The 22,173-nt window shown below is 47.3% G+C and overlaps 1 protein-coding gene across 1 annotated transcript; it reads right to left on the reverse strand.

The window, feature by feature from the left end:
- Positions 1-14,586: 14,586 nt before the first annotated feature.
- On the reverse strand, positions 14,587-15,674 carry LOC123189633 (chitinase 5). Its single transcript, XM_044602095.1, has 2 exons — positions 15,195-15,674; positions 14,587-15,104 (listed from the first exon to the last, which is right to left on the reverse strand). The coding sequence occupies exons 1-2, from the start codon at positions 15,601-15,603 to the stop codon at positions 14,698-14,700; spliced, it is 816 nt and encodes a 271-aa protein (XP_044458030.1). The 5' UTR covers positions 15,604-15,674; the 3' UTR covers positions 14,587-14,697.
- Between the last annotated feature and the right edge of the window lie 6,499 nt (positions 15,675-22,173).

The following is a 22,173-nucleotide window of genomic DNA, read 5'->3' on the forward strand; positions in this document are numbered from 1 at the left end:
TCGCCAGTTCAGCCCGTGATGAAGCACGTCTTTGTAGGTGCTATCCATGGAGCAGAATACAAGGACGGACCGGCGTCCGATGGAGAAACCGTTGTCTGTTCCGACGACGAGTCTTCTGGAGAAACCGAATCGCTCTATCAGTTACAAGATGGCCGGATTGGTGGGGGATCCGAGGGCAACAGTATTCCGAACCTCCCTGATCTGCCAAACCGGGCCGCTATCTTCATGGCCGGTACACAGTCAGCGCCTCACTCATCAACTGCTGCAACAATGCTCTCCGGTTTAACAACGATCACACCGGCGGGGGCAGGAAGCTCTGCGCCGCCTCCGGCCCAAGTCCTGTCTGACTTGTTTGACGCTTTGGCAGCATTGATGACCGTAGAGGTGGATGCAGCAGCCAGGGATCAGCACAACGCGGAGATTGCAAAGGTAAAGGATCAGATAGCCCAGGCTAAAGCGGACCTAGCGGCGGAGAATGATAGGATGGCTACAGAACGGACTGAATTGGAAGCACGGGCCTACCGGATTAGGCTGGATCAGAACGCTTCCGAAGTGGTCCTAAGAAGAAGGTACTGATCACATCTCCCATCGGGTTATGAGCCGCGGAATCTCTTCAACACACCAGGAGCAGGGGCTAGTCACCAGCCAGTACTTAACCGGGCAGAGGCACCAGGAACAGGAGCGCCGGTTCAACCGCGCACGATGGACCCACCTCGTCAGAACAACATTGTGCCACAGTATGTACCAACACCTCCCGGGCATTATTCCAACCCATTGGACAATATTGTGGCCGCCGTTCCACGCCTGGCAGCTCTCCCAACCAACGGCGGATCACCAGTCGCGATTGAGGCACGTCAAGCCAGAGATCTCCTTCAAACGGTGTTAAATCAACAGCAGGCATATTCACACAGTCGCGAGAGGATTCATTCCACTCCCTGTCCGAGCAGGAGCTATAGCAGACATGTTGAGGATGAACCGGCCGTGTCAAGCAGTGCACGCCGCCGTAATTCGCGGTGAGGACACAACCCGGCAGGGGGAGGTACTAATGCACAGGATGTTGTGGATCACGACCGCGCGCGTCGGGAGGCCGAGCTAGCGGCTCAACACGGAGCGCGTCAACATACTCCGGTTCACCCTACCGCTTCAGTAGATCCAGGTGTGGTATTCAGTTCCTTAGGGGTGCCATGTCTCACCCCCGCTTTGCGTAATGTGAGATTGCCCAAGGACTTCAAGGGACCTCGTAAGGTACCAAATTACACCGCCGATTTACAACCAGAGGCATGGGTTGAAAGCTATGAGATGGCAATGGAGAATTTAGATATGGATGAGGCAATATGCGCTAAATACTTCACCATGATGTTGGAAGGAATAGCTCGTACTTGGTTGAAGAGCTTACCAACTAACTCCGTCGGATCATGGGCTGAGTTGAAGCACCGGTTTATCCAGAACTTCAAAGATACTTGTAAGCAGCCCATGTCAATCATGGATCTGGCCGCTTGTGTCCAAGAGGAGGGGGATTCCACGACCCATTGGGTCAAGCAGGTCTCAGCGATTTTACATTCATCGGATCATATCAATGCAAATACTGCAATACTAACGTTGGAGGGCAATTGCCATTTTTTGCCGCTCAAACAGAAGTTAGGGAGGCTCAAACGTCACTGCAATGATATGTCAACGCTGATGGCCGCTTTGGTTAAATACGCCGATTCAGATAGTACCAAGGACCCGGACTCAGAGGAGGACAAACCAGGGAAAGGGAAGAAGAACGGCAACGCCAAGGGTCAGCAGCATAATCCGGCAGGCCATGGGAACAGTGGTAAGCGCAAGGCCGACAGCAGCTTGGACTTTGTTGCTAACACCAATGCTTAAGAGAATGGCCAGCGCCGTAAGGGCAAGCAGCCCCAGAGGGGCGGAGGTTCAGGCCCCAATTTGGAGCGCCTATTAAATCAACCCTGTCCAAAGCATGGATCAAAGGAGAAGCCAGCATCACTCTTTGGAAGGACTGTTATATCATGCGGGATTTCAAGAACTCCAATATGTTCCAGTATGATAATGGCCCGCCCGGCGGTTCAGGAGGTGGTTTCCACGGGCCGGGTTACGGAGGTGGCGGTTCCGGTTTAGGGTTTCAAGGCAACCAAACCGGACACATCAATCAAGGGCACCAAGGCAACCAGGGAGGTTACAACCATCAGGGGAACCAGCAGCAGCAGCAGCAGTCGGGTTACCAGAGCAATCCCAAGCAGTTAAACAGCGGGCAATATCATGTCTTCACTACTAGTTTGTGTAAACGCGATCAGAAGCTTCACAAGAGGGCATTAAACTCTGTTGAACCGGCAGTGCCTCAGTATTTGCGTTGGTCTGAGCAACCCATTTTGTGGAGTAGAGAGGATCACCCACCCCGGGTTGACAATCCGGGTCACTTGGCCCTGGTGGTGGCCCCTCAAGTTGGGGGGTACAAGTTCACCAAAGTGCTCATGGATGGGGGAAGTAGTATCAATATCCTATATTATGATACATTCCGCCGTATGGGGTTGATAGATAAGAATCTTAAACCGTCAAATACCATTTTTCATGGTGTGGTGACTGGTAAATCTGCATATCTAGTGGGCAAGATAGCCTTAGAGGTGGCTTTTGGAGATGACTATGGTTCGAGGTCAGAAACATTGGCTTTTGAGGTGGTAAAAATCAAAATCCCGTATCACGCCCTGTTTAGGCGGCCGGCTTATGCTAAGTTCATGGCGAGGCCGTGTTATGTTTATCTACAGCTTAAAATGCCGGGTCATAAGGGGACTATCACGGTACATGGAAGCAGAAAGATCGCTTTGGAGTGTGAGGAAGGTGATGCGGCTTATGCTGAGTCGGTTTGTGCCACGGAGGAGTTGAAATTCTATAAGGAGCAAGTTGATCCGGCAGATATGACCTCTTTGAAAAAGCCGACTACGGAACATGATCCGGCGTTGAAGTTCAAATCGGCTACAGACACTAAGATGATTGATTTTGTTCCTGGCGACTCATCCAAGCAATTCAGCATCAGCGCTAACCTGGATCCCAAATAGGAAAGCGCGCTCATCGAGTTCATCTGTGAGAACCGGGACATCTTTGCATGGAAACCTTCTGACATGCCAGGTGTACCAAGGGAACTCGCTGAGCACACACTTAACATTGATCCTAAGTTTAAACCGGTCCGACAGTTTCTCCGCCACTTCAATGAAGAAAGATGTAAGGCTATCGGTGAAGAGGTAGCTCAGTTGTTGGCCGCAGGGTTTATCGTGGAGGTCTTTCATCCAGAGTGGTTGGCTAATCTGGTGTTGGTTCTTAAGAAAAACGGCACTTGGCGTATGTGTGTGGATTACACAGATTTAAACAAGGCTTGCCCTGCAGACCCCTTTGCTCTCCCTCGTATTGATCAGATAATTGATGCTACGGCAGGTTGTGACCGTTTGTGTTTTCTGGATGCTTATTCTGGTTATCGTCAGATCAAAATGGCGGTTAAAGACCAGGACAAGACAACTTTCATAACTCCCTTTGGAGCCTTCTGCTATGTCTCCATGCCCTTTGGACTCAAGAGTGCCCAGGCAACTTATCAGCGTTGTGTTCAGAATTGCCTTCATAAGCAGATTGGGCGCAATGTTCATGCATATGTGGATGATATTGTGATAAAGTCCAGAAAGGAGGAAACATTGATAGATGATTTGAGAGAAACCTTTGACAACCTCCGGGTTTACAAGATGATGCTCAATCCGGAGAAGTGTGTCTTTGGTGTCCCGGCAGGTAAGCTCTTGGGTTTTTTAGTGTCAAACAGAGGCATTGAGGCTAATCCGGAAAAAATTTCAGTGATCACATCTTTGGCTAAACCGGCGTGTATCAATGACGTTCAACGTCTGGCTGGCCAGATTACAGCTTTGAGCCGTTTTATCAGTCGTCTCGGGGAGAAGGCCATCCCTTTATATCAGATGCTCAAGAAAACAGATAACTTTGTCTGGAGCGAGGTAGCTGATAAAGCGTTCGAGGATCTGAAGAGACAATTAGCTGAGCCGCCCATGCTTGCAGCGTCAATCGATAAGGAGCCGTTATTGCTATATGTGGCTGCTAATGCCCGAGCTGTCAGCGTGGCTATTGTGGTGGAGCGCAAGGAGGTTGGCAAGGAATATCCGGTTCAATGACCGGTTTATTATATCAGTGAGGTGCTCATTGAGTCAAAGCAGAGGTATCCACATTGGCAGAAGCTGGTATATGGAGTGTTTATGGCAAGCCGGAAGCTTAAACACTATTTTCAGGGCCATCCCATCATAGTGGTCAGTTCAGCCCCTCTGGGAGATATCATTCAAAACAGAGAAGCAACTGGCCGGATTGCCAAGTGGGCTATCGAGCTTGGACCTCATGGGCTCAAATATATACCCCGCACAACAATCAAATCCCAGGCACTCGTGGACTTCATCAATGATTGGATGGAGTTACAGGCACCAGAAGAGAAACCAGATAATACGTATTGGACTATTCATTTTGATGGATCCAGGCAGTTGGAGGGCTCGAGGGCTGGAGTCATACTAACTTCCCCACGAGGTGACAAGTTTTGTTATGTCCTCCATTTAATGTTCCCTTGTACTAACAATGTAGCTGAATATGAGGCTTTGCTCCATGGTCTTCAGATGGCTAAGGAGATGAACTTAAGCCGGGTTAAGTGCTTCGGCGATTCAGATCTGGTGGCTCAACAGGTGTCTGGCACTTGGGATTCTAAAAACCTACTAATGGCTGCATATCGACGAGAGGTGGATACAGTGGTTGGTCACTTTAAGGGTTATCAGGTGGACCATATAGATCGGCGAAAGAATGAAGCGGCAGATGCTTTAAGTCGTCTTGGTTCTCAGCGTAAACCGCTTCCACCAAATGTCTTTCTTGATGTATTGCATAATCCGTCAGTCAAGGTACCAACAGAAGAAGAGTTGGCTATTCCTGATCCAGAGGCTCTATTAGTGGCAGCTTTGCACATCATACCAGATTGGACAATCCCATATCTGGCTTACATGAACCGGGGCGAGTTACCAGACGATGAAACGTTGGCTCGATAGATAATCCGGCATTCCAAGTCCATGACCATACTTAACGGGGAGTTACATCGTTACAGCGTTTCAGAAGCAATTCAGCGCTGTGTTTCTCCTCAAGAGGGTTGTGAGATTTTGCGAGAAAATCATGAAGGGGATTGCGGTCATCACGCCGGTTCAAAGTCTTTGGTTGCTAAGGCTTTTCGCCATGGTTTTTAATGGTTAACAACACATGCCGATGCGGAGGATTTGGTTAAAAGATGTGACGGCTGTCAAAAATTCGCACGTCGTGCTCATGTTCCGGCTCAGGAGTTGAGGATGATTCCAATAACTTGGTCGTTTGCGACTTGGGGGCTTGATATGGTTGGACCCTTCAAGCGATCCAAGGACAAAAAAACCCACTTATTAGTGGCAATTGATAAATTCACCAAATGGGTGGAAGCAGAGCCAGTCAGCAAGTGTGATGCGGCCACGGCGGTTCAATTCATCAAAAAGGTGATATTCCGTTTTGGTTTCCACACGGCATTATAACTGATAATGGTACTAACCTGTCAAAAGGGGAGATGGAGGAATTTTGCCAATGTGAGCACACCCGGCTCGATCTAGCATCAGTGGCTCACCCCCAGTCTAATGGTCAAGCAGAGAGGGCAAATCAAGAAATTCTATGAGGTATCAAACCCAGACTTATGGTTCCTTTAAAGCGAACGCCGGGTTGTTGGGTTGAGGGGCTACCTTCTGTGTTATGGAGTATCAACACCACACCCAATAGGTCTACGGGCTACACACCTTTCTTCATGGTTTATGAAGCGGAGGCGGTTCTTCCTAGTGACATCCGTCACGACTCGCCCCGTGTGACAGCCTACGTTGAAGCTGATAATGAGAAGGCACGTCAAGACTCCCTGGACCTGTTGGATGAAGAGCATGATCTTGCAGCAGCACGTTCGGCGATTTATCAACAAGATCTCTGACGTTATCACAGCCGCCGGGTTAAAACCAGAACTTTTCAAGAAGGCGATTTGGTGCTCCGGCCCATCCAGGATCAGACTGATATGCACAAGTTATCCCCACCTTGGGAAGGACCCTTTGTGGTCAGCAAAAATCTGCACAACGGGTCTTACTACCTCGTTGATGTTCGAGAGCACAAAGACTCATGTAAATCGGAGGAGGAGACCAAGCGACCATGGAATATAGCTCTTCTTCGGCCTTACTATACTTGAAGCCATAGGCTCTCCATATGTACATATTTATGACGATGTATATATCATATAATAAACCGGAGCCTCCGTTAAAGCGGGGTATCTGTTCTTTTTAAATCCTGTGTGTGCTTACAAGAGTTTACTGACAAAGCGGACTTTTTTGTTAATCCGGTCTTAGTAGCCGCACGGATATAAAGAAAATCACTAGGGGGCTTGGTCATATCTGAACCATAGCTACACCTCTTGATCGGTTTGACACCACGAAGGGATATCACTAGGGGGCTTGGTTGTTGTCACACCATAGCTACACCTCTTGATAGGCGTTTAAACCACAAAAGAAAAATATGTGGAGCCAAAGAGAGTGTTGCACAAAGCACAGACTCAAACATGGGCACACACTAAGCACAGCTCACAAAGTTACTTGGGGGCTCTTTTTGCAAAGCAACAAAGAGTTTGAAAGGACCCTTGTAATTGGCTATCAAGCCACGGCTTGGAAGCCTGGTGTATTCACCTAAAGCCCCGGGTTAACCTGCCTTCATCAAGTAAGCCACTCATGTCTAGGTAATCCTGGTATGACCCGCCGAACATTTGACAAGTCAATATTTTACAGACCCTAAACTTGTCAAAGTTAAAACGACGATTGGTTAATTGGAGGCCCATCTTAAAAGGCTTTGTTAAATGGTTTAACTCAGAGGCGTGGCAACCCATGAAAGCCTCGATTTGGAGCCTGGCAGCTCGTAAAAAGCCTTGCATATTTCCTTTTTGAGTTTTATTTGTTGAAATTCATAAGTGTCTTCTGATAACCCGGCGTCCTTGACCCGGCTTGCCTTTCAACTACAAGTTGTCGGCACATAATCAGTCATAAACCGGTGTTCGTTGACCCGGTCTGGTTTTCCTAAATCGCCAGTACTATAAAGAAAACCCGGTAATTATCCCGGTCCGGTTTATTATATAATCCAGCATTATAAGGATGGGGTTATCAATGTTCCGGATTGGTATTAACACCTTTGCCGTATACACCGTTGGTCAACCAATGAGGTATGTTGCACATATTGCTTTTTATACAAACACTTCGCTTATTCATCTACGTATTGTATACTTGTTGGGCATCATGACCCGTCTAGCGGTAAACCGCTAGATACTTTTAAGTTGTTGTACCCAGGAACACAATTCATCATGGGCTATGTATAAATATATCCCAAAAGGAGGAACAAGTTGTCATGAGGTATTAAAAAACATGCTCGATGGCATGGCAGATAACGGATTTTTGGCTATCATATTACAAGAAGCTTTCAAAGCGGCTCCAATTGCATAATTGTTTTTCAAAGTATCGGCACACAGTAGCCAGTAAACCGGTGACCGGTTTAAGACACTTCGTATGGACGGTTTGATGGTTGAGGGTCAGTTGGTGTGGGCACTTCTTCATCCCTCCCCAGACGCTGGAAATCAACCGTCGACCAATCGATTCCAGTTAAAGCTTGAAACACTGCCTCTTCATGGATAAGATTGGATGGGTTAACATCAGGAGCATAAGTGTGCTTACGAATCAGAGGCACAAGTTCTTCAACTTCATGGATTTCGGCAGGCTATCTTTTCCCTTTAGCGTCGTAAGCCGGTTGAAAATGGGACAAGTCTGTGTCTTCGGCCAACTTGCTGGCTACTGGCTGCATCTCTTTGGTCAGCCGTCGTAGGTCATCATTGTTGAAGTCTGAACCGTCCTCCTTCACGCCTGGATATCCTTTAATGATGTCCTCTGCTTCAAGGTCTAGAATCCAGGCTTTGGCTCGAATAAGTGCGGTTAAAGCTCCTGCTCTAGCAGCTGCTTTCTTCAATTCGACAATCCGGGCTGGTAACATGGCCAGCTTCTAAAGTGTTTCTTTTATCAGGGTTGGTGCCGGTTTGTTGTAAGCCGCCATGCAAATAGCCCGCTGAGACCCAGAGTACAACTGTTCAATCAAAGTATACGCCGCTTTGAGCTTCATCCGCATGTCTGTACCAAGATGAGCAATCCGAGTGCCTGCCAAGGGTTTTATATCAAAATTCTGGCCAATGATAAGGTTCATTGAATTGCGCAGAACACATAATGAGATATTTACCAAAGATAGCAGGAGTCATAGCGTTGATTTGCCGCTTCAAGCCAGCTAGTTCATCTACAATTGGTTTCAGGGCTGCCTCGGCGTCTTCAGCTCTTTTGGTTAAACCGGATTTTTCAGTTTCCCAGTCAGCACGATCTTTGTTGAAAGATTCTTTCAGCTTTTCCATTACGACCACGGCTTGGGTCAGCTCCTCTTTGGCTTTTGCAGCTTCTGGTTGTTGTGACTTCACATTCTCTTGCAAGTCAGAGTTTCGGGCATCTCTATTCCTCAATTCAGCCTGCAACATTGAAGGTATATTAAACAACAGAATTTATATATGTACTAAGTACAAAGCGTATAACAAGTTATACACTTCATACTTGGGGGCTAATGCCTACTTGCTCTCAATTATTACATTTTATACAAGTCTCCAGAATAATGCAAGCATTATCCTTGACACTTGGGGGCTAATGTACGTATGTTCTAAAATGGATGCATGGATTAAAAACCAGATTAACTTGCCAAGTTAAACCGGCCTTTGGGGGCTACACTGCGGAAAGCTATCTAATTGTTAAAAGAGGAGTCTTGGTTCTTATTAGAGACCTGACATTTTGAGGGCCGATGATGAGAAACTTAAAGTGCTACAAAGACCCGGTTTATGATTAACATCATAAAACGGCCCTTGGGGGCTACTTGGGCTAGTATTTCAACTTTGAATCAACGAACAAAGGGAGATGAAAATACCTCATATCGCTCCTTCATCAAATTCACCAAACCAGCTTCATAGTCCCGGTTTGAGTGAAGACGGTTCAAGAAGCCAGAATGAAGTTCTTCAGCGTTGAGATGAGCATAATTCGATAAATCACTACTCCATTTGCCTTTTTCCCTAGCAACCTGTTCTTCCTTGGCACTATGTTGAGCCAAGATTACGGGATGGCCAGGAGAGCTGTGGCCCATTCCAGTAATGATAACATCATCTCCTTGACCTTCAGTGTTTTTGGCTGGTGATAATGGAGTCTCAGCATCTCTCATCGGACTAGCACGGTTTGGCTCGGCTGGTTCAGTGTCAGGCGCGGCAGGTTCAGCGTCTGTTGGTTCATCCGTGTGTTGGCCTTGAAGGGGCGGGTCATCAGAGGCGGCTTCAGGATGAAGGCCCTCCGGTTCACAAGTCTGGTCCGGATCACCTCTTGGTTCCTCTTCAACAGTGGCTGGGTCTTCGGGCGGATTGTTGACCTCGAGCTTTCTTGTTGGGTCTAGCTTTGGCTCTGCAAACAAAATTAAAGAGAGGGTTAGCATTTTATTCTAGATTTACAACATATTGAGATGAAAGGTTACAAAGCTTACCCAGCCACAGTTTTCAGAGGAGGGAGTTGAGTTGCTGTTGATTCACCAAAGGATGAGGGAGGTGTCACCTGATAATTTGAATCGAACGGATTAATAGGTTGTCTGAAATAACCTGCCTTGGGATAAGAATTGTCAGGAGTAGGAGAGACCTCAAACTGGCGCTTCCGAACCGGGGTGTCAGGTAAACCGGTTGAAGTAACCTGTTGGCCACTATGCCGGGTTGTCCGGCGAGCTTCATGCTGCTGAGTCTTCAAAATAAATGTTGGATCCAAATGAGCAAGAGGATGAGAAAAGCTTACTTTTCGGACTGCTTGACGGGTTTTTTGTGTTGGCTTAGAGTCTGAACCGGAGGAAAGGGTAATTACCTCTACATCATCAGCTTGATTGCCTTCTGCGTCCTCCTGAGGAAGATCATTGTTAATGAGATGCATGAAAAGGGAGCCAAGTGAGTCAAGTTCTACCTCAACTTCCGGATCATCAGCATCATCATCAAGTTCCATGTTAATCCGGTCAGCCGTTTTCCGTTTTGACGTCCGTTTGACGGCTTTGGTTTTGGGGCGAGAAGGATTGACCGCTTTATCCCCAGTTGGCTTTACTGCTTTTTCTACGAATTTCTGTTTCCAAAAGGGATCATCACCCTGTACATACATGCGCAGAAGAAGGATTACAAGCTGAACAAATTAAAGATATCAAGGATGAAAAGGAAGTATAGTACTTACAGCAGGCGGTTTGTTCTTAGTATAGAAGGGGTTCAATCCGGTTTGACTACATACTACTTCTGATTCATTCAAAATTTTCTTTACACTTTCGGTGACCTCTTCATAGGTCACCTGAATGTTGCAATGACATTGTGGGTCTTCAACATCACCGGTATACTCACACATTAAACTGGGGCACCGGCTTAGCGGCAAGATGCTCCAAGATATCCAACAGCACACGAAATCAATGCCTGTTAAACCGTTGGCCATGAAAGCCCGAAGTTTGGCGAGTTGAGGGGCATATTTGGCCCTTTCTGCAGAGCTTAAGCGTTGCGGCATTGGATAGGTGTTGGAAAGCCGGTGATCACGAAAGCCTGGGAGGGGATTCTCATCTTCAGGAGACGTATCTTTGCAGTAAAACCAAGTCTGGTTCCATTCCTTAGGATGGTTGTGCAGTTTGGCATGAGGAAATTCAACTTCTGTACGCTTCTGAATTGAGACACCACCAAGTTCAGTGTTGGGGCCATTTACAAATTTTGTGCGCCGGTTTAGGTGAAAGAAGTCCCGGAACAGCTCCGCAGTTGGTTCTTCTTGTAAGTACACTTCATAGAAGACTTGGAAGTTGCATAAATTGGAGACCGAGTTAGGTCCGATATCTTGAGGATGAAGTTGGAAACTGGCAAGCACATCCCGGTAAAACTTTGACCCTGGCGGTTTGAAGCCACGGCCCATGTGATCAACAAAGACAACCACCTCACCCTGCCTTGGGGTTGGAGGATTTTCTACTCTTGGGACTCGCCATTTAATTTCAGTTTTCTTAGACAAGGTGTCGATGTTGACCATATCGTTCAATTGTTCCTCAGTGACCCGGGAACGAGCCCAATTGCAAGCGGTAAATTGCTTGGCCATTGTGGAATAAACAAGCTGGAAACGAAAGGCCGGTTTATAAATCACTCATGATGACGTATAAGATGCAATGGAGTAAAAGATATATTGAGTTATGAAATTGCATAAATCAGAGACCAATGAAAAAATGGATAACAAGGCAATACCAGAACAGGGGTACCCAGACACTGTTAAACCGGAGTACAACTATGGAGGTGAAAGTCTCCTCCGATTTATCGGAGGGCTAATGGTATAGATTGCTTATACAAAGTTAAACCGCCTATATTGGTGTGAGGGGAAACAGATCTCACAGGTTTATATAAAAATTTCAGATCTAAGGTATGACAGAAATTGGAAAATATTCAGGTTCAAGCTTCAGGTACTTAAACAGTTCAGTAGTTCCAGATAAGTTGTTCTTGATATAAAGAGGGAGTTTAATGAGGAGAATATGATTATGGCTACAGTCGCGCAAGAATAACAGATCCAGCCTAGCCTCGAATGCTACAGATAAGAAAAGAAAGGAATAGCACTGAAGTTTTCGATGAACTCCAACGAACAGTGAAACCCTAAAAGATAAGATCGGGGTGGAAGTAAAAAAAAGGGTTACCAGTGTCACAAGAACGGCGGAGAGATGCCGCAGCTTTCTGGTTCGATCAGGGTGATGCAGCGGCCGACGGCGAGGCAGAGGCGAGGCTTGTCGACGGCGGCGGCGCTCAGGAGCAGGGACCTCGCGAGGAAGAAGAAGAAGAAGGGACGAAGGGGTAGCAGGAAAGAAAAGAAAAAGGGTCCCCTGCCCCTATTTATAAGGCGAAACGATACAATGGCAAGTACGGGAATCGAGGAGCTCAAAAAATGGATAAGTAATAATGGTGTCGCTTCGATGACTGGATATGCGTTAATGAAGGTAATCCTGAGCTTTAATGAACAGATGACGTCAGGGCGGTTTGTTAAAGACCTGGAGCATGACGTCACGGCGGTTTACAAGATCAAGGTGAAAATGTAAAAGAGGAATTTTTCTAAGTGATGAAGATTGACATGAACCGGTTCAAATCAATCTGGGGCCTAATGTTGGGGATATTACTACTGGGCGTAAACCGGCCAGGAGTATCCGGATTAACTTTATGAAGATTAGAAGCCTATGAAGATGTGAAGATGATGGCGCTTTACGAAGGCCCAAGGCCCAGAAGTGAGTTAAGGCATGTAGATATAAACTGGCTTAATCATGTAACTTGCTTTGTAAGATAGGAAGTGTAGAGACCAAACCGGTAACGTTTATGATCCGGCTTCGGGACTCTGTAAACCGGCGGGCGCCACCCATGTATATAAGGGGACGACCCGACAGCGGTTCAAGGGACAGACAACAACTCAAGAGCCAGACAAAGCGGATTCGCTCCCTGGCCTTCGAAACCCTAGCAATACCAATCACAACTAGATGTAGGCTTTTACCTTCCTTGAAGGGGACGAACTAGTATAAAACTCCCCGTGTCCCCTTGTCCGGTTTAACCCCTTTAATCTAACCCGTTCCGATGGCTCCACGACTAAGTCCTTTCACAAGGACACCTGCCGTGACAAACCCACGACAGTCACCATGTTGTCGTGCCGGCAGAACTCTCCCTCGACACTTTGCTGGATCAAGAGTTCGAGGGAAGTCATTGAGATGAACGTGTGCAGAACTCGGAGGTGTCGTACGTTCGGTGCTTGATTGGTCGGAATGAGAAGAAGTTCGACTACATCAACTGCATTGTCAAACGCTTCCGCTTTTGGTTTACGAGTGTACGTGGACACACTCTCCCTCTCTCTTTGCTATGCATCTTCTAGATAGATCTTGTGTGAGCGTAGGAAATTTTTGAAATTGCATGCTACGTTCCCCAACAATTTGATCCAACTCGGTCAGACCGAATAGAAGAACTCGGTGAGACCGATTTAGTTCAAAATATGAGCGTTAGGAATCTTGGTGGGACCGACTGGAACAACTCAGCGGGACCGATGTGCTAGGGCTAGGGCAAAACCTCATCTCGGTGAGACTGATTGCTTGAACTCGGTGAGACCGATTTCAGTAAAGAGCAAACAGAGACTTGGTCAAGCAAACTCAGTGGGCCTGATTGCACATTTCGGTGAGACCGAAATAATTGCAACAGGCGACAAAGAGTATGTAGGGCCATCTCGGTGAGACCGAGATCCGTATCGGTGTGACCGAATTGTCTAGGGTTTCTGGCAGTGGCTAGGTCAAATGAATTCGATGGCGCCGGATAGATCAAATCGGTGGGGCCAAGTTTGACTTTGAGTTTTGGACATATGTGGAAATGAGAAAGTGGCTGAGGGTTTTGGAACAATACCACTAAGCACTTTGAGCAAGTAGACCATTAAGCAACACCTCATCCCTTTTTAATAGTATTAACTTTCCTATGGACTCAATGTGATCTTGAACCACTAAAAATAGAAATGAAGAGTCTTGAGCTTTTGCCAATCTTTGTCCTTAGCATTTTGAAGGGGTTCCACATCCTCTTGTCCTTGCCACACCATTGTTGAACTCATCTGAAATACACTAGGTAAAGATATTAGTCCAACAAAAGATATGTTGACATTAATTACCAAAATCATCCTGGGAGCACTTGTGCTTTCAGTGACCCGAGTGAAGTTTATCCGAGTGAGGGTTGCTTTGTGGACCGAGTGAGGTGATCCCTCCTACAAGTGCCCATGCCGATTGACAAAAAACCCTTGTTGCTGACATTATCTTGGGCCATATAGGACGTGAGCTTGGGCCTTCATGGTCTTTGTTGGGGTTTATATCTCTGTGGGCCTACCTAGTGGAGGATAACCTCATCCACAACCTTCGCTATAAGTTCTACATTATGCATACCTCCAATTAAAATATTTGTTGCCCTCGCTAGTCTAACAACATCCGCAATAATCTCTATTTTGACCATGTTGCTAACACCCCTAATCACTGTGTTGTTTCATCACAACAACAGTGAAATATTGGAAAACATATTTGTGAAATCGTTCAAATCATTTTACTAAAGTAATCGCAATTTTGGAATAGTGAAATATTTTAAATCAGTTTAATTAAATATTTAAATTAACCTTTTTTAATAGTGAAAATCACTTTTCTGAAATAATTTAAATCTCTGGAATAATGAATATTCAATATCCAAATGATGCAAATCTCTGAAGTAAATGAAACATTACAAACCACTTGTCTGAAATAGTGGAAATAAATTCCTGAAAAGTTAAAATCACTTCTCCAAAATAATCAAATTTTCTGGAATAATGAAATATATTTGCATCATTTGGATATTTTGTCAAGAAATGTTTATTTAGTATGTTTACATTACCGACATATGAATACAGAAATCCAAATTTATTACATATACAGAATATATAGATATCCCAGAATACACAGGGAGGTAGAGCAGTAGGAGCATCGCTGCGCGTGGATCAATTCAGACCCAAGCACCTAGCAAGTGAGGTTGTTCCCCGGGTCGACGCCGAACTGCTGGCAGTAGTCCGTGTAGTAGCCCGCCCGCGCGCTCACCAAGTCTGGCCTCTTGCCGTCGCACTCCACGTCGCCGTTGATTTTCCTGGTGGTCTCGCCGAACCCCTGCGGCACGGCCTGGTGCACGTTGGTCATCCAGAACCAGAAGGCCGCCTTGAACGTTAGCGCCTGGTCCTGCGCCACCGTCTCCGGGCTGTTGAGCCCGTCGAACCCGGTGCTCTCCCCGGCCGCCCCGTAGTTGTAGTTCCACGACAGCTGCAGCGGCCCGCGCCCGTAGTAGGCCTTCCCCGGGGTACACGGCCACTGCGTGTTCGTCTCGTCGCAGTAATCCTTGCTCGGCCCTTCGTTCTCCTCGATGGAGCACATATCTGCACGCAAGTTACATACAGCCAGCTTAATTATGGAGAGGTAAATTCGTCCGGTTTTGGTAGTAGTTAGTTAGTTGGAGGTGAACTTACGCCCAGTCTCGTGGGTGAAGTGGGCGAAGAAGGCGGCTATCTCCCTCTTGCCGTCGTCGCTGGTGCTGCCTTTCCCGAAGTCGGGGTTCGCCTGGGCGCCGTCCAGGAAAAACTGGCGCGTGTAGAAGCTCTTGCCGGGGCACCCGTCGGCGGCCTGGGACTTGATCCCGTCGAAGAACGCGTCGGTGACGACGCTCTCCACGGGATCGCCGCTCCCGCCGCCGCTCGCCGTGCACGGGCCTGACCGACAATCTTGTCCGCAGTAGCTGGCATCGGTCCCGCAATAACCGTACTTGCTGCAGCACTCGTTCGGCTGGCAGCCGCAGTTCTGCGCGGCCACCAGCCCGGCGCCGGATAGGACTAGTGCTGCTAGCCCGAGAGCCAAGATCGCCATGGGCGACTTCGCCATGTCGAATCAAGGTCTGATTGTTGAGGCTGTAGCAGCTGCTTGCTTACGAGGTAACTGTGCATGGCAAGGCGCGGCGGCAAGCGGTTTATATAGACACAGCAAGTTTGATCTTGCGGACGACTATGGCGTCAAGGTTGGGCTAGATCAAACCGACCGTCGGTCACAGATTCACACGGTTCGTCGACTATCAAGACTTTTCTTTGCAGGGGTCATGTTTCAAAGCATAATCTGATGCGTAGCCTGCACTTGCTGTCGCACTGTACGAGAGTTCGGCAGTTCAAGACCAAATGCTCGTCGTGTTGAACGGGGAACTAATTCCAGTCCCGGCGTGCTGCTCCCTCCAAGTTCCATCTTTTTTCCACGTCGGTGCTTGGTAGCTAGTGCCGTTACCCTTCTGGTACGTGTATTGTGCGTTTGTGCTCACTGCTTAGTAGTCATTTCTTCTCTCTGCGCGGCCAGGAGTGAGTTACGCAGAAAACAGAAGCTTCACAGAAAGCGCGAGTTTATTGATACCCAGCAAGACAGCACAAAACAGCTTGATCAGTCTAGAAAGGAAGACTCTTCATGGTCAGTCCACTGTGGAAATGCTGGCTCATTCAACGCCTAAAGTAGGTGCTTGTTACTGTCAAAGATTGCTAAGAGCATCTACACCCATAAATCGCAAAATCCCTCCCCGGACGCGTCCGCAGATAATGAACGATCAACACACACAAAATCATTTCCACAATCAGATACCCCATTTACAAATAATCAACTCCATACGATCACATGCAACATAAAACTATTTTGTCGGTGACTGTCCTTGTTGTTCCAGCCATGTCTATGTCCGGCAGCCGGTTGCGCCCTTCGGAGTGAAGGGGCGGTCGCCGGCGAGGTAGAGTAGGCATGGGACACGCACCAACGTCTCTCATGCCCTACTCTTCCTCGTCGGATCCCAGAGCCTGCACATTGCCGGTGGGCGTGAGATTGACGATGGATCCGTCGTGGTTGGAAGCCGACACGTCCACCACGACGGTTGTGGTGCGAGGGATCACCGGTCACCGTTGTGGCGCCAGAGAGGCGACTCTGCCTCGTCGGCGTCTGTCGTGAGGACTGCCGTGGTCTCTCGCTCGCTGCCTCGCACGACGAGCACGCCGCGCTATATTTTCATCAGACATGAAGTGCTTGTGCACCTTCGCCTTGGTGCGTCAACGAAGCGGTTGTGCATCCGCCACGACGTTCGGACGCTAGACAGACCGCTCTGCCTCCGGCAAGGCAGCGACCACGCGCCTCGCGCCGGATCCATGCACCATTTGGGAGGACGCAATGGGTTCTCGCACGGATGGAGTCCGTCACTATTGGGCAGGCTTCTCCGGGGGGCGGCGGAGCGCAATGCGGACAACCATCTCCTCCTCGGGGCCGCGTGGGACAAGTTCCGGTCAACAGATCAGGAGGTGTAGGACTCACATCAGCTACCTGCCATGCCGAAGAAGGCCAGAGATCACCAGAAAAGGGAGCTTGGGAGGGGAATGGAGGGGGAATGCGTCTAGGGTTTCGTCTGAAGTGCGGATCAGGTTCAATATATGTGGGGTCGGGTGGCCACAGTCGGACTGATCCGAGGTGGTGGGTGCGTTTGTATGTCGCATATCCGTCCTAAATATGGGCAGGATACGAGGGTTGCGTGTTAGTCTGGGCTTTTGGGACGGATTTGCCATGTCTGGTTTTGTGGCAATTTTGCGTGCAACAAGAGTTCGGGCAGCCCACCTGGTCGTTTGGATTGGATATATATGGGGTCCGGTTGTAGATGCTCTAACTATGAGAAGACATGTTTCTCATGTTGCTATCATAAACAAGAGTGTTGTATTTTTTTTTTGAAAAGTAATCCATTATATTAATTAAAAGTAATAGTTTTATAATTGTTTGTTCCAGGCTTACAACAGTCACCACGTAGGGTGAAACAGGAATTACAAGTAAACCCGAGTAATAAAAGTTAGTCCATGAAAATTATATAAAAGTCCTTCCCTCGAAAAAAATTATATAAAAAATGCACCAAAACCATATAAAACTATTGTAAACATGACATGAATACTTCAGAAATTAGATACGTTGAAGACGTATCAAGTCACACCCAGTATGTGCAAAATCCTGGCTCGCTTTTCTTTCTATCCTATCAAAAAGTTCAAGCAAACCGAGTGGATTTAAACAATTTTTCCTCTTTCCAACTTAGTCGCAGCCTGTCTGCCTAGATGGTCACGAGAGAGTTCGTTAACAAGATTCAATCGGACAAAGAGCCAATTATAAGGGAGTCGAAGAAAAGTAATCCAAACTAACAATTTAACTTGATCCGATTCAAAGTTTTTAAAGCAAAGACGAAAAGTATACTTTTCGTTCTTAACTCTTCGCGAAGTCTAGATTTAGTCCCTCAACTTTAAAACCGGACAACTTACGCTCCCAACTTTTAAAACCAGACAAGTTCAGTCCCTTGTTTGCGCAGACCCGGTATAGCTGCTGACTCAGCATGGTTTTGACCGGCCTTCATCCACGTGGCAGTATTTCTCCCTCCTATCTTCTTCCTTTTCATATTGGCTTATTGAGATACTTCATCGAACACCTTGCATGCACTGGGTTCCACGGCCAGGCCACGGAGGATGCACGCAAGCCACGCGCGGTGGAGCTACCTCGTGCTCGTCCTCGACTTCCTCTTCTCCACTGCCTGGGAGCACGTGGTCGGGGGTGCACGGGCGAGGGAACCCAGTGCAGGGGCGGCGACGGGGAGAAGCTCAAGAGCGTGTCGGCCACCTCCATCTGGCGCACAGTAGCAGCGGGACGAGGCAGCACCACGGGCATACTGGGCGGGGTCGCGGCGCTCCCGTGGAGCCTCTCCAAGGCGACGGTGGTGGGCGTGGTGCGGCTGCTGGTGGACAAGCTGGTGCGCCGGCGTGCGTGTGAACTAGCGAAGCAGCACGAGCAGCTCTGTGTCCGCGCGGGAACACACCAGCGATCATGCTGTTGGACACGGCGTCACGAACGGACATCGGCCAGAGCGTACCCCTGCGGACCAGCGCACATGGCGCACCACCATGCAGGAAGCCAGGAGACTCTGCTGTAGAGATGCTGCTTGGCTGGTGCGTCGCGTACGCGTAGCCGGCTCGTGCACGGCGTTGGTGTACGCGGATTGGTGAGCCAGCAGGCTAACGCAGGACGTGCAAGCAGCCATCCACATATGTGCGTTGGTGTATACCTGTGCACATAGCGTGGTGCCACAGTGCAATGCATGAAGCTGTGTGGTGCAACGAAGCTGGATGGAGGCGTGGTTGATGGAGGAGTCCCGATCAAATCAGGCAACAACGGCTGGTGGACGACGGGCATTTTCCTCGGACGCCGCGTGCCGAGCCAAACAGCCATATCGCCCGGTTGTTGCGGCCAGCGCTCCGTTGGTGCGGCCAGCGATGCCGAGCTGCGCTGCATCCTGGGGAGTTACGACCAACACGGGGGAGAGCATGACGGAGATGTTGATGCTGAGCTGCACTGTCCAGAGCCGTGGCTTTCTTTTGGCCTAAGCGAAGCAGCACGCTGGCGCACACACGGTATGGCGCACGTGCATGAGCAACGTGAGCACCGGCGGGAGTAGCCACCGCTGTTTGGTCGTGGACGGCGCATATAATGCGTGCTAGGTGTTTGATGAAATGCCTTAGTAAGCCATTGTGAGGAGGAAGAAGGAAGGAGAGAGATAGACTGCCACGTGGACAAAGACAGGTCAAAACCACATTGAGTTAGCAATGATACCGGGTTAGGCGAGACTAGGGACTAAACTTAACTGGTTTCAAAAGTTGAGGATGTAAGTTGTTCGATTTTAAAGTTGAGGGACTAAATTTAAACTTTACCAAAAGTTAAGGGACGAAAAGTATACTTTTCTCTAAAGCAAAATAACTAGGAGTTTTCGAGTCTCGCTGGTCAATCAGACTTAAAGTTTCTTACAAATTTCACTCAGCATTCCAAGGAAAATTTAACACCTAAGTTTTTCACTCGTTGCCTTTTCCTTTTTCCTTTTCGGCCTCGGCCTTCAGGGTGTCTGGCACTCTGACTGGATCAATGAAAGTATCCAAATCAATGAAATCGGGAATCTGGCTTGCAGCTTCGATAAAGGTCTCCAAGTGGTCTTCAAAGTTTTGGCCCTCTGTATTCCCAGATCCAACTGCTTGAAATTTCTTCTCATTGATCTTAGGAATGTGAGAGTGAGAGCAAGGGCAACATCAGGTCCATGATGTGCAACGCATTTCTTCCATTGTGTCACTCGGTCTCACACTTGCGCAAGTTGGGATAGGCAGGCTTCTAGTTCTCCATCAAGTTCTTCCCCAGGGCGCATGTCTGCATTGATTTCCTTCATGGATTCCTTCACTCCGGCTACATGGTCCCTTGCCGCTTCAGCATGCTCCTCTAGCCAGATGAAAAACTCTGCTGCCGAGTGGATGCCCATGGGGTCTCCTTGATGTCCATCCCGTATGCTTCAAGTTCTGGGTGAACCTTATGCGCCTCCTCACTTGGATCAGAACAAAATTCTGCACAAGTGAAGGTTAGTGACAATGAGTAAAAAGAGGTCAGTTTGAATGTCACTCGGCAGGAAGACAATCATTACTTCAAGTTTCTGCTCAATTTTCTGGTTAACGTCATCTAGCTTTTTTTTGGTAATGGAGGTATACCCCCGGCCTCTGCATCATAATGATGCATGCGGCCATTTTATTAAAAATGCAGGAAGTATCATCATAAAGGTCTTATAGCTCACAAACAGAGCAAAGTCATAGCACAAAGATCTGAAAAAAATAAAGGGCCTCAACCGATACGGTGATAATAAGGACAAGCTCTCTAGCCCTCTATCCTATTATGTGAACGTCATCCGAACCGGTTAAATATAGGCCGAGCCACCATCTCCCATTGGTTGCACCCAGTAAGCAAAGGCTCCCTGGAGTCTATAGGAGTGAGTAAAGACTACGTACGGATCCAAGATGTAACGTCATCTAGCTGGTTCACAAAGAAAGTTTAAGCTTCACCATTACGGTGACTGAGTTCACCAAGATCCTTCTCATACTGCATCTAATCTTCTCCATGATATCCGACAGTTGCAAATATTTTATGTGCCAGTCTGTGTATGACCATCAAACTGTTTTTGCAGCTCATCAACCACTTTTCGGAGATGGTCATTGAGTTATTTGACTTCTTGGAATTCATTCAAACTCGCATATGCTTTTCTAATCTTTTCTCGGGCTTCTTCCCAAGATTTGGCATGCTCAACATATTTTTCCTCCAAGGCTTTCTTCACAGATTCTAGAGAGATGCAGTTCCTTAGTCGTTTAGTTAAAAGAACGTTTCAGACATACATTTATTGGAATGAGTCTTGTTCGGGATCAGGCGAAAGGAAAATAACAAGTTCACTTAGATAATAAAGATTACCTCCCATGGCAGTTTCTTTTTTTCTAGCAGCTTGGTATTGCCCTTCTCGTTCTCGGGTTCCTGGCGCACCTCTTCCATCTCCCTTTGCAGCTCACATACTTGGATCCTAACTTGCAAGATTTCTATTCAAAGTCAACAACCATTTAAGTTATTCCTCTCGGGTGACATATAATCTGAGTGAAGCCATGGATCTAAAGCAATTAATCTAGATCTATGAAAGCCTTAGAGGACAGAAATTTGAAATTGTGTGTTCTCTTTGATACTTATTCAGAATTGACTGGAATTTGAACAATAGACTACTATGAATATACTTGATTTTCTGTAATGTTTTCAGATTTTTTTTTGGGCAGTACAAATTTTCGTCCAAAATTTAAACAAATCTGTACAGAAATTTGAAATCCCGTTTTCTCTTTGATCCTTGCTTAGAATTGGATTAAATTTGAACAGTGGACTTCTGTGAACGTACTCGATTTTCTGTAATTTTTTAAGATTTTTCTGGGCATGTTGATTTTTGAACAAAATTTGAATTTTTTGGGCATTCAAACAAGATTGCATGGGCTGCTAACATTTTGTTTTTTGTTTAGGGGTATTTTGGACCTTTCCACCCTCTTATTTCTATCATACCGTAAAGATATATCATCAAGTAAGTTTGGGGCATTTTATCTAGAGGCATAGCAAAGATGGGGCATTTTATCAATTGCAATATAAGATGGGGCATTTTGGCTGGGGCAGAGCAAAGGTAGGGCAAAATCTCAAGTAAAAATATAAACTCAATGGAATGGCACAAGAGCAAAAGCAGCCAGGTCAAGAAGGAAGCCCAACAAGAAAAGCCCATGATAATAGAGGCTAGACTGACTCACTCCCTCTCATAGTCCACCACGGATCCATGGACCAAAGGTTACCAATCCTACCCCTCCCAACTACCATCTCAATCTAGAAGAGGTTGCATCTTTTGTGGATGCTGACCGCTATGTTTGGCTTGGTGATTTACTGTATTTTGTTTGTATGCCTTGAAACATTTTGCATGAATAAACATACTTTGTTCCACTAAAACAAACCTACCATCCCAAGGGAAGCCTTGGTCATTTGTCAAGAACCCATGTCCCCTATAAAGGCCACAAGGGCCTGTAACTCACTCACTAT

This window comes from Triticum aestivum, chromosome 2A, assembly GCF_018294505.1.
Source record: "Triticum aestivum cultivar Chinese Spring chromosome 2A, IWGSC CS RefSeq v2.1, whole genome shotgun sequence".
Lineage (NCBI taxonomy): Eukaryota > Viridiplantae > Streptophyta > Magnoliopsida > Poales > Poaceae > Triticum > Triticum aestivum.